General features: G+C 49.0%; 1 protein-coding gene across 2 annotated transcripts; it reads left to right on the top strand.

Moving 5' to 3' along the window:
* The first annotated feature begins 2160 nt into the window (after nucleotides 1–2160).
* On the top strand, nucleotides 2161–14674 carry COPS7B (COP9 signalosome subunit 7B). Of its 2 annotated transcripts, XM_044676534.1 has the most exons (6): nucleotides 2161–2322; nucleotides 4456–4531; nucleotides 5695–5783; nucleotides 7274–7476; nucleotides 8784–8889; nucleotides 13105–14674. In XM_044676534.1, the coding sequence occupies exons 1-6, from the start codon at nucleotides 2161–2163 to the stop codon at nucleotides 13261–13263; spliced, it is 795 nt and encodes a 264-aa protein (XP_044532469.1). In that variant the 3' UTR covers nucleotides 13264–14674. The 2 variants fall into 2 exon arrangements, with proteins under 2 accessions (XP_044532469.1, XP_044532470.1); XM_044676535.1 differs by lacking the exons at nucleotides 4456–4531; nucleotides 5695–5783.
* The last annotated feature ends 853 nt before the right edge of the window (nucleotides 14675–15527 follow it).

The following is a 15527-nucleotide window of genomic DNA, read 5'->3' as shown; positions in this document are numbered from 1 at the left end:
CTCAGACATTCCCTTCCCCCCAAGAATCTCGCCCCACTCCCAGCTTCTCTCCAGTTCTCCTGGCATGGTCCAGTTCACTCCCCAGCTCCCTTCTTAATTCCCCCCCTCTGTTTCCTTCCACTCTAGAAGATGTGATTTCTCCTTAGCTCCAAAGTTCCTTTTCTTCTCACCCGTTCCTTGCCCTAACAGTCACTTAACAAACATTTATTAAACACCTACCTTTTTCCCATTTGACACTGAGCTGCTTGAGAATTGTAGCTTCTGTACTTAGCCCAGAGCCTGGTACCTGGTAGGAGCTAATTGGGCAGCTAGGGGACACCATAGTGCACAGAGCACTAGACTTGGAGTCAGGAAAACCTGAGTTCAAATCCACTCTTAGATACTCACTAGCTGAGTGACATGGGGCAAGTCACTTAATCTCCGTTTGCCTTAATCTACTGGAGAAGTTGACAGCAAACCAGCTCAGTAACTTTGCCAAGACAGCCCCATTGGACAGTATAGGTCATGGGGTCATGAGATGTTGCACCCTCCTAACAACCATCAACTGCCTGTCTGCATCCAGAGACAGAAAACCAAAAGCAAGTACAATTTCTGCCTTGGAAGAACGTACATTCCTTTCTCCTTCCTCTAGTCTGAGAGTTTCTCCCACCCTTCCTCACCCCCACTTTCCCATTCCCAGGTCCCTCTCTCAGGCCCTTACCTCTAGTTGCTCTTTCTCTGTTCCTTCCACCTTGGGGGAGAGATCCCAGTTGTTTTTTACTCAGCTTCTCTTTAGGGAAAGGATTGAGCCTTGCTCCATCATCCCCCTTCCCAAACTCCCTTCTGCTCCTTTCAAACCATCTCCCCAGCATACTCCTCACTAACACTCTTCCCCCTCTACATAATTTCTCCTTGGTAGAATGGGAATTTTTAGTATTTCTAGTAGAAATTCCCTATTTTGCAAAAATTCTTTTGGAAGACTTTTGAATCTTTTTCCTGAACTGCTTAGAGCCCTTTATATGTTCATATGCCACCTCCTCCCTCCAATTCTTTGTTTCCTTCCGTTTTTATGTTAACTCATAAGAAAGTCTTATAGGTAATGCATTGGTCCCATTGATATCCTGCTTCTGTAGTGCTTTAAATGTTCAGACTTAATCTCTCTTTCAGCCAAGTATAGGAAGAAATATCCCCCTACTCTTTTTGGCCATGCTTCCTCCACACCGTTTCCAAAATGAAATGTTTTGAGAAAGAAATCCCTTCTTGTACAGTCTTCTACACTGGGTTCTTGATAAATGCATTTTAACTAACAATTCCATATTTATTTCTTGCTTTCCAAGTAATCTGATCTCTCTTTGTACTCTTCCCCTATCTCTACACCAGTCTTGTTCTGCCTTCTATCATCCACACAGATCTCTACTGACTTCTAAGCCTCACTCTTCCTCTCCATCTCTAGCCCCTGGGTCTGGTACAGATTCTGGGTCATGTCTGCTGCTGGAGCACAGATTTGAAGGGGTCTAGAAGGCCACAGTAATCTGTACCTGGTTTTAGGTGACTTTCGTTGTGATTGGCTAACTTTGAAAATGATCATTTCTCACCAATTTGAGCTGATCTCGGTGAACTCAAAGGACACCTTTACATTTGAAAGTCTGGTTTGGTTAACGAGAAGAAGCAGGCTCCTTTAATTTATCATTGCTGCTCCATCTATGGCTGTGCTCAGGAACCTGGCAACACATTTGAGACTAACATAATTGTAGGTAGTAAGGTGATCATCTCAGTGAGAGGCTGGAGGCTCAAGGCTTAATCTTGATTGCCTCTGCTGGCCTGCCAGGAAGCAGCTCCTCAGACCCTGCTCGTTTTTTGATGATCTGCATTTTCATTCAAAGGATCCTGAATAGTCCAAGAACTTGGAAAGCTGGCCAATCCCTTTATACCTGTTGACTGGTAATTGAGAAGCTTTTACTAAATGAACTTAAAGTTCTCAGAATAAACTTATTTCCTCTAATCTGGGCAGGTCCCTTATGACAGAGTACCAGCTTGTTCCTGATCAATCTCAGGAATAGCTTGTTTTTATTATAGGTGCTATAAAAATACAGTCAAAAGCCAGACATGGTATTTTGATACCTAGAGAGGGGGAAGGTTTACTGATCTGATTATTTTTTTGACTAGCTCACTGGCTGTAAAATGGCAGGCGAACAGAAACCTTCCTGTAACCTCCTGGAGCAGTTCATTTTATTAGCCAAAGGCACCAGCGGCTCAGCCCTCACCGCTCTCATAAGTCAGGTCCTAGAGGCTCCCGGAGTATATGTCTTTGGAGAGCTGCTGGAGCTGTCCAACGTACAGGAGGTGAGTGAGCCAGTGAGCAAGCAAGTGCCATCTGGGCTGTTGAACTCTTCCCCTTTCCCCAGGGCCTCTAGATTCATATCCTCCAAGAACTCTAATGGAGATTGGGAGGATTCTGGGATGGATGAGAAGGAACAGAAGATAAAGCCCTTTCAACATTTCATCGGGGAGGACCACGTGTCTGATTTTGGACATGGGAAAAACAAGTTACAGTTTGGTTAGAAGAAAAATTAGGTGGAGGAACTGGGAGGCTAGAGAGAAGAGTCAGTGAAGTAACCAAAGATGGGGAAAATCAATTAGACAGGCCAGGCCGTTTTCTTGTTGGTGTTGCCATCATTGAGGAAAGAAGGCAGAGGGGGGCTCAGTTTTGAGGTTTCTCTTCAGCACATGTTGGTCTGGGCTGGCCACCCTCATCCTGGGGCCCTGATGCAGGCACTCGGGCATCTGGAGCAATGGTCTCTTCAGAGCCTGAAAATCCAAACAAAATCTTCTTATGAATAACCCATTTCAGTTCCCTCAAGTGGAAGTCTTTGTTCCCAGGGTAGTTAAAAAGTGGGCAGGAAGCTGTCTGAGAATAGCTGCAGCAAAGAGATGAGAAGTTGGCTTTTTAGGATGAGGTCTGGGAGCCTTTTTGCTGAAACCCTGGAAATTGCTCTGGGGCCTTGATCAATCCAAAGCAGAATTAGCCCCCTAAGTACCCTGGTCTGCATCACAACTTTCTCATAACAATCCTGGTTGGTGTTGGGGGTGGAGTATGGAGGGGGTTACCCATGCAGCACCCCCCTGCCCCACCCTAGCATTCTAGCCCCTGACAGGTGCTTTATGGGTGCAAAGCCTTTTCACATCGATAATCTCCTTTAAACTTCACCTGTCCCCAGGAGGTGTTGTGGGTCTCCCATCTCCTCCTTCATTCTTCTCTTGCTTCCTGGCTTTCCCAGCAGGTGATTTCTGTAGCTTTGGGAGCTTGCACAAAGAGAAGCAGGTTAAATCATTGCCAGAAGAGTGTTGTTGGCCAGGATTGTTTGGGACACTTAGGGAAACTGTGCTCCCAGAGCCTATAAAGAGAATAGATATCCTGCTTTGGAAAGCTTTGGGAAAAGCAGGCAGCCAAGACAGACCTCCTCTTGAGGGTCTTTCTCCCTCTGATTCAGGGATCTTAGGACATGGGAGGACAGCTGAGGTTCCAAGTCTTATAACTGATTCCCCTGGGGTACCAACCATGTGCCTTCTTTTCCATTCTCTATTTCCAAATGAATCACTTAGAATTTCTTGAAAGCAAAAGACAAATGCTTAGAGTTACCATGGTAGCTGGTGCCCCTAAATTACCTCTTAGAGTCTCAGTATTGATCCATTAGACCTTTCTGAGGATGGACTTTGGGAAATGACAGTATTACTTTGAGCTGTCACTGCTGGGGGTGGGGAGGAATGACTTAGGACCAGCTTCCTTCCACAGAAGAGGGGAGTTGGGGGGGGGTTGCCTACCATGGGCATTGGGGAGGAGATGGTATCATGGCGGGGCAAAGAGGACATACGTGTCCCAAATATCCCTCAGCTAATGAGTATTTATGATCTCCTGAGGGTCTCAACTGTTCTTGGGAAGGCAATGAGCATTAGTAGGAGAGGGGACTGTGGCTTCCAGTTTTAGGAACATTGTCCCTTGGCCCTAGATGGATGTCCTTCCTGCCCCATTTGGCCTCTTCAGCTTCCTGTGCCAGTGCTAATTGACTCCTTGAGGTCCAGAGGGCAGAGGGAGAAGAATGGGGAATGATGGGCCCAACCCCTTAGGTTGAAGGTTCTCATGAGCTTTTGTTCAACCCTGAGGGGAAGTGATTGGAAGAGGCACTGCAGAGCAGTCTGCTGGGCTAACAGGTCAGGATGGGAGTTGTTCCATTTCTCATTTCTGTGTTAACAGGTCTGAAAAATCTAATCAGTTATCATTTAATGAGTGGGGGTCTATCTATAGGATGGCTACTTGGGTGTGTGGGAGGGGAATAGAATTGGTATTCTTGAGGGCCTCAGGGTACTCTCCCCTCCCTTCCACCCCTGACCAAATGTCAGATGCAGGCATTGAACCCTCATGCCAGGGCTAGGAGGCAGCTGCTGTCTTGTTATTCATGAACTTTCCTTCTTCTTCAGCTTGCAGAGGGTGCTAATGCTGCTTATTTTCAGTTGCTGAGCCTGTTTGCCTATGGAACATATCCAGATTACATAGGTAAGTTGGACAGAGTCTTTCTGAGGCCTGGGGGGCAGGGGGAGTCACATTCATAAGACAGAGGGTAGGAACTTCTCAGCTCTGGTGCCTACTTCCTGTATGTGTCTCAGTTTCCAAATAGGTTGAATGGGGTTAGGGTCATTCTCATCTTCTCCAGGAGAAATATTGAGTGTCCATTTATTAAACACCTACTGTATGCACTGGGATACAAAGACACAATATTAGAGGAGACTCCATGTCCTTCATATCTTACTATTTATAAAACTCAGAGTTAAGAGGAAATTGCTGCTCCCCTACATTGTTAGTGGCACTGCTGATGGGTATGCTGATCCTCAGAGTAATTTGACAGGAACCTGTTTAAGATATGCATGAGCTGAAGGCACTGAGGATCCCAGGGCTGAAATGATGCTGTAGAGACCCAAAGACTCAGGGGACCTCTCTGAGGGAGTCTCTGAGTTGCTTTATTGGTATGGACAATCCCTTCTTCCCACTGGGCCCCAGAGCCAGTCTGTGGGAGAGCACTGGTGAGCTGGCTGAATAAACCATGGCTTCATCCTGTCATGAAATTATGGAGTGCCTAGAAATTCCCAGGAGACTGAGCCAGGCAACACAAGGTCTGAGAGGGGAGGGGGTTGGCACATAGATGGAGATTGTTCTAAAAACGTTTTTTTTAAAGGGAGTGATGTGTGTGTATGCGTGCACCTGCATACATACGTGCAAACTCGAGTGTGTGTGTCTAAATCCCTCCTTTTGTCAGTGTAGGGAGCTCCCTTCACAACTGCTCTTCTCAACTGACATCTAGTTCTAGAGAGCTGCCTTTGATCCTGAGGGCACACAACTTGCTGAGGGTCCTACTTGACCCTGACCTTCCTGGCTTCATGGCCAGGCCTCTGTCTACTCCACTCTCCTGCCTCTCAGATTGGCATACTCTCAAATTTAGCTCTGTACATAGTTTTAATTTTAAGATTTTATTTGGCTACTTACTATTCGATTAGATTATTTGTTAATATCGATTGAGATGTTCATTTAAAAAAAAATCCTTACTTTCTGTCTAAGTATCAGTAGCCTGCATTCATTCAGTTGGAAATTTGGTTGGGAGTCTGGAATCTCTTACTCCCACTTTTGTTCTTTCTTTTGTCTGGGGGCTGGGTGGGCCTGAGTAGCCAACAAGGAGAGCCTGCCGGAACTTACTACAGCCCAGAAGAACAAGCTGAAGCACCTAACCATTGTGAGCTTGGCAGCAAGAATGAAGGTACAGGCCTGAATTTTTTCTAAATAAGTCAAAATCATGTAACCAGTATTTAGGTAGCCTTGAAGGCTTGCTAGCCACTTCATCCATGTGCAACCATTAGGGCTGTCTCCTTCCTTCCCTCTGGGAGGGAGACTGATTTGCAGACACCTATAGTGAGGTAGCTTCCCTGTCCTTGGTCCCAGTTTATACTAAGTGCAGTTGGGTAGCTATCTTTCATCTTGGCTGACTCAGTCCAGATCCCAGTGTGAGGGGACAGCTCACCCATTGCAGTTGTTCTGCATGTGGGGCCCTTCCTTCTCTCCCTTCCCCACTTCCTCTCTCCCTCCTCCTCCAAAGTAGCTGACAGTTAACATATCCTCTCCTTGCCTGACCTCTCAGCAAAGCATCTTGATTTCTTTCTTAGATGGCCATTCAAATGAGTTTAACGCTGTTTCCATTATTGAACTTGGCCTTACTGGTAGAGCTTCTGCTTAGAGAGAGACCAGAAAATGTCATCCTTGTCCCTGTCCCCTCTCCCCCCAACACCCTGTGTGTCTAATTAGAAGTAGTGATGTTGCTGCTTGTGGCTCTCTGTTCTTCCTGGATGTTGACTGTCCCTGACCTTCAGGGACTGGGATTTGATCCTCCCCCCTGCCCCCACCCCCAGTTTTCTAGACACTCCTGACTTAGGAAGATTCTGGACAAGCTGTAAAATGCCAAAGGAAATGCCCAAGATGGTGGCTGTCTGAGCTAAGGGAGGCCTCTTTTTACAGAGAAGGAAACAGAGTCTGTAAGAGGGAAATCCCAGCCCAAGGTCCTGACTCTGGGGACAGTGGCTTTGATGCAGCACTTGGGAGGGCACAAATCTTTGTGGCTCCAGAGGAGACATCCAGGATGTCTCCCACAGACCCACTGAATTGTCTGTGTCTTTGTCACTATCCTCTTTGTCAGGGCCCTCTCCTCACTTGTGCTTGTGGTTGATTAAATGCAGAGCTCACCAGCTTCCCAGAGCTCTGGCAACTCTAGGGGTGTGTTCTAGGCCTTTCCCCTCCATTGTTCACAGAGATAAGTTATAGGGATATGGAAGGCCTTGCTCTAGGATACCCACATGGGGCATAGGGAAAGGCATAGTGTCATGGGTTGAGCTAGGAGGGCCCTTAGAGGCATTGAGTCAGAAACTGAGACACAGAGAGGTTGAGGGGCTTGGCCACTATCCAACAGCCAGTAATGATCTGAGGCAGTATTTGAATACAGGCCTTCCCAAATCCAAGTATAGTATCTTCCCTCTCCATAACACTGTGTGTAGGTCAGAGAGATGGAGGCCTCAGAGGCAAAGATTTCTGCTCTGATTTGGTTTTTACTGGTGGGAAGGAGATCCTTTTCCCTTCTCTTCTTGCCTAGGTTGTCATTGGCCTATTAACTGGCCATCCCTTGAAGGCCTGTCTGTCCACTGTGTTTGCTGGGCCTCCTGGGCACTGGGTTCCTAAAATAGGGCACGACTTTATTGGCAGTGTATACCCTACTCGGTGCTGCTGAAGGACCTTGAGATGCGGAATCTTCGGGAGCTAGAAGACCTCATCATTGAAGCTGTCTACACAGACATTATTCAGGGCAAGCTGGACCAACGCAACCAGCTTCTTGAGGTAGATTTCTGTATCGGCCGAGATATCCAAAAGAAGGACATCAACAGCCTGGTCAAGACATTGCAGGAATGGTGAGGCAGGGGGCAGGCATGGGGGCAGCTAATGGGCAGGGAGGGCAGCTTCCCCCTGGGAAAGGGGCACCTACTAGAGGAACCATTGTCTTCCCCACCTTGGCCACAGAGTCCTTTGGCCTTTTGGAATTTCTGGGCTCCTGAACTACTATCATTCAGTTGAAAGAAAGTGTTTTGGGCTTGTCTCAGCCAGCCTGGGCAGTGAGACCTTTCTCGTCTGAGTGCTGCTTTAGCCTAAGGCCCCTGCCTAGACCCCAAGGCTCAAAATGCTCCAGAATGGAAAGCCAGGGAATGGTGGGCATAGGGGCTCTCTCTCATCTCCCTTCAGTGTACACCTGTGGAAAATGATGACCTTCCCTGCCTCCCCAGGGTGATTCAGGTCAGGAAGATTTGGGGAGGATTGTTTCAGTGGGAAAATGGGAGATTTATGTGTCCTGGTTGGGCTTCTACCATGTGTCAGACTTGATATGAGGTGCTCTGGGGGCTACAGAAACTGGAGACAGACTTATGTTTCTGTTGGTTGAGCCAGGATGCCCACCCATGCATAAAGGAAGATAGATATTGGATAGAGCCATACTCCAGGGCACAGAGCCCACTCCAATTTGAATCTGGCACCTAACTAGCCCTGACTGTCTAAGAAATATCCACATCTGAGAGAGTAGCCTTAAGTGAATGCTCATAAATGACATATGGGGTGGGACATACACCTGTATGTTTGATCTTTGGTTTTTGTGTGTGTTTCTCCCTATTGGAAAATCTATATTCTTTATTATTTCTGTATTACCCACATGTACACAAACACTCCTTGTACTTACTGGGTGCTGGACCAGGTTGATTCCAAGCTTTGGGAAGAAGAAGGTGGCCCAGGATGATGGAGATACCAGTGCCCAGAGAAGGGTGGGAGAGCCAAGGACAGTGTGCAGGGAGGAGTGGGCTTCACAGGTTTCTCCTCTGAAACAGCCTGTGTAAACCATGGTTTAGTGAGAAATGAAGTGGGCTGTTGGGTGGTGCTGATGGGGAGCCCTAGAGGCTGCTGTGGGTCTGAGAAGTAACAAGCAGCCGTTTTAAGCCTCTTAAGACACAGAGAACATACTAGAAGAAAATGGTGCTGGCCATTGGGTGCAGTGAGATTCCCAGGAGCATGCCTCTCCTGACTCCCCCATCCTATTGGTGGCTTCTGTCCTCTGGGGCCAAGTGTCCCTGGCCCCAAGGGTCAGCCTTTGCTGGTGTGGACGGCACCCAGCTGGGGCGAATGGGGAAGGGAATCCTCAGACATGACACACATTGGCTGTCCCCTCCCCCTGCAGGTGTGATGGTTGTGAAGCTGTTCTCTTAGGGATTGAGCAGCAAGTACTGAGAGCCAACCAGTATAAGGAGAACTTCAGCCGCACTCAGCAGCAGGTGGAGGCCGAGGTAGGTGTAGCCCAGGGTGGGGGAGTGGAAGCACTCTGGCCCTTGTCCTCTTTGGACTCCTCTAATTCGTAATTGGAAGAACAGTGGTGGTCCCTACTTCAGCCCTTGGACCTTTGGGAGGTGGGGGCTGCTGTTGCCATTTATGGGTGGAGACACAGGTCAGAGTGAAAATAGGTGTTGGGGGATTGGACTATGGGTTCTTTTAGGACATGAGACCCTGTCAGGAAGCTTCCTTTATGCTAGCTCAGAATTGACCTTGTTCTCAGAGGGTAGGTCCAAGTCTTTAGCCACAGTCAATCAACAAACATTCCTTGGGTGCTGGGTGCTGTGCTTGGTGTTGGGGAGACAAACAAAAATGTCCCTACCCTTGGGGAGCTTGGATTCAATCAAGGGAGACAGATACAGCATCCTTGGGGGATGGAGGTAGGGTGGGAAGGCTCTGAAAGCCAAGGGAATAGGGTGGTCAGGAAAGGCCTGTCGATGGTAGCTAGCCTTCCCTCAGGGGAGATGGGAAGGAGATGAGAGATTCTCAGGGGTGCTTTGGGCATTGCTGAGCCAGCACCTGCTGTAGACTCAATATGAACCTGGCCTCTTCTTGGGGTGTGTGCAGCCCAAGCACCTGGGAAGCTTCTTGCAGCCTATAGAGAATGTGACTTGGTCCATGGGCTGCAGAGGGAAGAGGAGAAGATGATGGGGGAAGAACTTCCAGGAGACTCCCTGGCTCTGCTCCTCCTGGTTTGTAGAATGGAGTTCCTACTGCTTGCATGCTTTAATGAGCAGAGAAGTTGTGTCAGAAGCATTGGACATATAGGAGTCATTCGTCGTACTTGAGAGACCTGACTCGGTCAAGAAAAAGGGCAGAGCCAGTATTCACTGACTCCCAGGCCAGGGTTCTGTCCTCAGGCTACTCAGGAGACCCTAAAGTGCTGTGTTATACACTATCCTCCACTGAGCTGCTTTCTCTGTAATTCTCTCCAGCTGACTCATTAGGGCCCTTGGAACTGGAAGGCTCAGAGTAGAGGCCCAGTAGTGGGCTCCATATCTGCTGTCCAAGGACTATCCTGGCAGAGCCTTGGGAGCAGTGATGGGAAATGGGCACCAGAGCTCCTGAAGCACTATCAGCCTTGGAATTGGAGGTGCTTCCATTTCACCAAGGAGGCCCTGAACTTGAAGGCCTACACAAGGGCTGTCCTTTGCCAGAACTGCAGAAATTTGGACTGATCTAGGGGAAAGGCCGAGATGAATGAGATGAATGAGATGAATAAGGCTTGATGCTATTTGGGTAACGTTTGGTGAGAGCTCACCCAACATAGTCTGGCATAGGCTAAAGTGTGGCTGCACAGCAGCAACAAGCTGGCATCCTCAAGCAGAAAGAGGCCTCAGGATGGATTTGCACTAGGGAGTGGGCAAGGGCAATTCCAGGGATGGGGGAAATTTCTAGGGTCTAGTGGGCAGGCATCTGGAGGGTCAGCCAGGGTTTGAGGCCTGTGCCAGAGGTTGGGGGAAGAGTAGGTAGGATGAGTCAGGGGACCCAGGGAGAGGACACAGAATCCTGAACCAGGGCTGGAGAGACAAGACCTTTTCAGGGCCATCACCATGGAAGTCTGTCCAGGATGCTTCACTGTGCAGATAGGGAGTGGGAGAAGGGGACAAAGTCCAGCTTGTAAATGAATTCTGCAAAGGGAGATGGATGGGCTGATTGACCAGCGAAGGGAGCTGCTTGTTTCATGGTCTGGATGTAGGTACAGCCCAGATCTGTCCAGAGGAGTCCAGGCTGTTTAGTCGGCAAGTTGTTTGTGTGGAGCGGAGGGCCTTGAAAACCAAATTGTTCTCAGTGGGCCTGAGCAGCCTCTCAGCTTCTTGAGCTTGTTTACAGTGTTAGTGTAATTTGTTTGACACCTTTTTTTCCCCCATATAATGTGAAGATAAACTTTTGTCCCAGCAAGAATCTGTTGTCACAAATGCTGAATTAGCCATTCTAAAGAAATGAGCTTTGAAGAGGCAGTGGCAGCAGGCCAGTAGATGTTTCTGGGGAGTCACCCGTCCTTCCCCCGACTCTCATGTTGGGGACACCGATAGATTTTCCTCTTTCATGACTTTGTTCCTTGAGGATTCTGTCTTCTAGGCAAGGGGAAGGATTCAGAAACCTAAGTATTCTGAAAGCCCAATGGGTTTCTGCTCACCCTCCCCTTCCCCCAGCCATGAGTTATTCTTTCATTCACCATATTGTGGCTCCCAAGAAAATCACACGGAAGACCTTTGCTCTACTTGAGTCAGATCAGAACTCTGTGATAGGTGGGGGCAGATGCAGAAAATTTAAGGCCAGTTCCCTGACCTCTGCAGGGCTTGCAGTCTAAACATCAAGTATTTGAGGTGTGCAGGGGGTGATGGAGAATACTATGGCATTGAGTGTGGAGGAGGGCGAGACCTCAGAGCCAAGGGGCTTTGGTGGAAGAAATGGAGGCTGTTGTTATCCAGAGAAAGGTGTACCTGGGGATGGTCTAGGGGTTTGTGGGCTGCACAGGCAGTATGAGGGCAGGGCCCAAAAAGGCAGCCTGTCTGTGGTGTGCTCAGTAGGAAGGCAATGATCGGTCTGATGTTGACCCTTGCCCTACTGGGGCTCAGCTCTAGGCAGCCCATTTAGGGAACTGCAGTGTGTCCCTGAGAATGTCCACATGAGGAGTGGACTGGATGCTCTGTCATAAAACCCTGGGGGTGGTGGTGGTGGGGGTGGTGGCATTATTTGGTGTGCTTGTGGCCATGGTCAAGTCCACAAAGGCCTGTTGGATGGCCCAGACGTGCTCTGCATGACCCAGAAGACAGGCCTAGGAGAGGTGGAAGAACCTTTGAGAGACACGTTGTGGTTGTGCGTCATCAGTCTCCAGGGTGCTCTGGAAGCAAGGACATGTATGAACTATAACAAGGGGCAGAAAGGAGAGAGCCAGCTCTGTGAAAAACATACTTTTGAGGAAAGACATGCCTGGCTGATCTGTTGAAAGCCTTCTGGGTGAATAGATGGGATTAAGGGGATAGAGCAACCACTCAGACATTCAGAAAGCTTTTAACCAAATTGTACCCCAGGGCTATCAAGAAGGGATTTCTAGGAGACCTGACACTGTCACCAGATAGGCAAGAGCATTTCCCTGGGTGGATTTCTCCTGGACGATAGGCCCAAGGACTGGGCATCTGGCGTCTCCAATAGAGGATTTAGGAGAATTAGGGCATAATGGAAGCTCTTAAGTTGGTGAAAGGCACTGAGCTCCCTGGCAGTGAGGGTAGACAGGAAGAACATCCATAGAGTCGTATGAGCGGGCAGAGAAAAGCTGATAAAGGGTCAGCTGATGGCACTTAGCCATTCCAGACAAGCCTGTGAGCTCTTGTGGTGGCCTTAGAGCCCATTCCCTGACAGGGGCCCATTGGGTGCCGCAGATCTCAAGTCATCCCAAGATTCAGCTAACTTCAGCCAACATGTATGGGATTCCTACTGTGCAAAGCCTAGGTGGCTCAGTGGATGCAGTGCCAGGCACAGAGATGGGAGTTCTGTATTCAGATCTGTCCTCAGATACTTCCTAGCTGGGTGACCCTGAGCAAGTCACTTAATCCCCTTTGGCTAGCCCTTACTTCAGCCTTGGAACCAGTATCCAGAATTGATTCTGAGTTGGAAGATATGGGCAAAAGAAAAAAAGGAAGGAAGGAAGCAAGCAAGCAAGCCTGGAAGCATCCTCTGGCTTGTCAAAAGTGGGAGCCACTCGGTTAGTGTTTGGAAAAGAGTTGTTCCAAGGCCTTCCCTGCTGGATGGTGAGGATTCAGGGGAAGCATTAGGATTCTTCTGCCTGTGGTTGGCCCACTTGAGGCTGGCGGGTCCTGGGGACAACGCTGAGTGACTCTCCTGGGGCTGCCTTCCTGGCTGTGCTTTAGGCTTGAGAGTCTGTAGGATGCTGTGGGAGGGCTGGAACGCATTTCTGGAGTGCTGGGTCGCAGCTTCCCATCTGTTGGCTGTCCTGAGGCCCCCCCTTGAGAGGCTCCCTTGGGATGTCCTTCCTTTCAGCCCTTTTCATCCCTCTTCTCCGTTACTGAATTTTTCTGTTTCTCAGCATTTTCCTCAGTCGCCTCCTTTGGTTTCCCAGCTGGGGGACATCAGTAAAGCCAGACTCGAGCAGAGCCGTGGGATGAGGCTGGTTGGTGGTACCAGTCATCTCTCGTGTCTCCCTGCAGGTCACTAATATCAAGAAAACGCTAAAAGCCACAGCCTCGTCCTCAGCCCAAGAGATTGAGCAGCAGCTGGCGGAGCGGGAGTGTCCCCCCCACGCTGAGCAGCGGCAGCCCACCAAGAAGATGTCCAAAGTGAAAGGTCTGGTCTCCGGCCGCCACTAGGGCAGGCAGGGGCAGCCGGCACCCGGCGGGCGGGGAAGGGGAGAGCAGGAGGCTGCCTTCCTCCCCCTTGGTGGGTTCTAGAGCTGCCCGCCGGGTGACCTGAGTCTCCCGCCTGTCATCGACTCCCCCCGACCCAATTGGTACGGTTCTAGCTAAACCACACTCTCACTGCAGTTGTCAGCTTCAGACTCAGGGGCTCCAGCGATGCCATCTCCTCGTGTCAGACACTGCCCTATTGCCCTCCAGCCTCCCCGACTCCTGAAGGACTTTTCTCCCTCCTTGCTCGAGTTCTGCCCTCTCTGGGGGTCAGGTCGGAGGACACTTTGGCCCACCCCCTGGCCGAGACCACACCAAATGTCCTCAGGCCCCTTCCCAGTGCCAGAAGTGGTGCAGGCCATCTGCAGCCGGGGCTCTTCTGCCTCGTCCCTCGTCGGCAGCTCTGATTCAGCAGCCGAGGAATGTGTCCTGGGCCATGTTTACTAACCCCCGGGTTTCTTGCCTCCTAAGCCTCGTTCATGTTTCTCACCAGTTGGAAAGAACTGGCTCCGTGACGCCTGGGGAGGCGATGGAGCCCCACCAGATAGGTGCTGTGTGTCTGCTCAGCGTGGTGCTGGGTGGCAGGCGCTGCCTCTGTGGGTGGCATACTCCCTTCTGGCACCCTGCTGCCTCTGACTTCTCAGGCCTCCTTTGTCTAGCGCAGGGCCACCGCCGCTCAACTGCCTCCCCTCCCGAGATCTTCTAATTCCATGGGACGTGGCCCTGGGTGGGAGAGTGGGGCCAGGGCTGGGGGCCCCATCTGGAGAATTTGCTGCTGTGCCCCCTGCCTACTCTCTTCTCCTCATTTGGCGGCGGTTGGCCTAGCACCCTTTGACAGTGGCATTCTGGCAAAGGAAATGGACTTGACTAGCATTTCTGAACTTGAACTGTTTCAGGTTGTATTTTAATTTTTTTTGTACAGGTTTTGATTCTAAGACATTTCAACGTTTTTTTCTTTTTTTTCCTTTGTTGACATTTGTTACAGAGCAACAGCGGGTGATTCACACCTAGTTGGAGGGTTTTGTTTTTTCAAAAGTGGGAGGTGGGGATTGTGGCCTGATGCTGAAACAACAGCTCAAATGGAGGAAAAAAAGCACACTTTAGAAAAAAAAATAAAAATGCCAATTTAATGTACTTGAGCATGTGGTGAGATTGGTTCTAGCACTCATGGTTTAGGGGGTGGGAGTCGTGTGGTGCAGGGAAATTTCTCACCGGGAGGATGCATGTCCTTAGCTTGTGAGAAAATGGGCATCACATTTAGCAGGCAGCCTCTGAGGTTCCCTCCAAACCTGGAAAGCTCCTCTGTGGATTTTCTAAGGCAGACATCTTAGATTCATCACACAAACATTTACCGCCAGCATTTCCTTGGCCTTGTCTTTAAGGCTCAGAGAAAGGCAATTCTGAACCCATGTGAAATAGGAAATCCATCTCTGAGTTTTCTCCAGTTCACTGACTGCTCTTCTTGGATTCACAAACTTTTTCCCTATGTGGGTTTGCTCTTGTTCCTGGAGCCTTGAGTGAGTTCAGTGCTCGCCCCTAGCAGTACCTCATTATTGCCTTCCCAGATTTTAGTTGCTCATCCTACTGAAGCTTCTCTATGCTATGTGGTGGTTAGGTGGTATCTTATTCCCCCTCTTTCCATAAATAATTAGTTTCATTAGTATTCCCTAACAGAATCTAGAAAGAGAGAAACTTGGGGACCTTAGCAGCTCAACAAGGAATTAACTTGTTCCAAGTTAGACATTTTAAAGACTTCATGCTCTGGGATGGAGGGCTGTATTGGGGAAATCCATTGATAGATAGTATAGTTGGCACTCCACTGAAGCCCAGTCCAGGTTCCAAATGTGGATTTTTAAATCTCTGGATACACATAGCACTGTAGCCTTAAACGTGCCAGATAAATGCTATATAAACCACATAAACACCCACCGTACTTCTGAGAGGTGCTACTATGTCTAATGAATCAGAAGTTGAACTAGATCAAGGGTGTCAGACACATGGACCTTAGGCCACATGTGTCTCACAGAACTCCTAGGTGGATCCTGAACTGTATTAAAATGTAATTGAAAATTTTTTAACAAAATAAATAAGAGTAAAACACAGACATTTTGAAACTAAGTATGTGTCTCACAACAGGGCTCCTTAGTCCCCATTTCTATTTGATACCACTGGGCTAGATGACCTCTAAATTCTAGCTTTAATGTTGTCTGAGTATCTAATCTTGTTAT

This window comes from Gracilinanus agilis, chromosome 4 (genome assembly GCF_016433145.1).
Source record: "Gracilinanus agilis isolate LMUSP501 chromosome 4, AgileGrace, whole genome shotgun sequence".
In the NCBI taxonomy this organism is placed as follows: domain Eukaryota; kingdom Metazoa; phylum Chordata; class Mammalia; order Didelphimorphia; family Didelphidae; genus Gracilinanus; species Gracilinanus agilis.
This window is presented reverse-complemented; position numbering and strand designations above follow the sequence as displayed.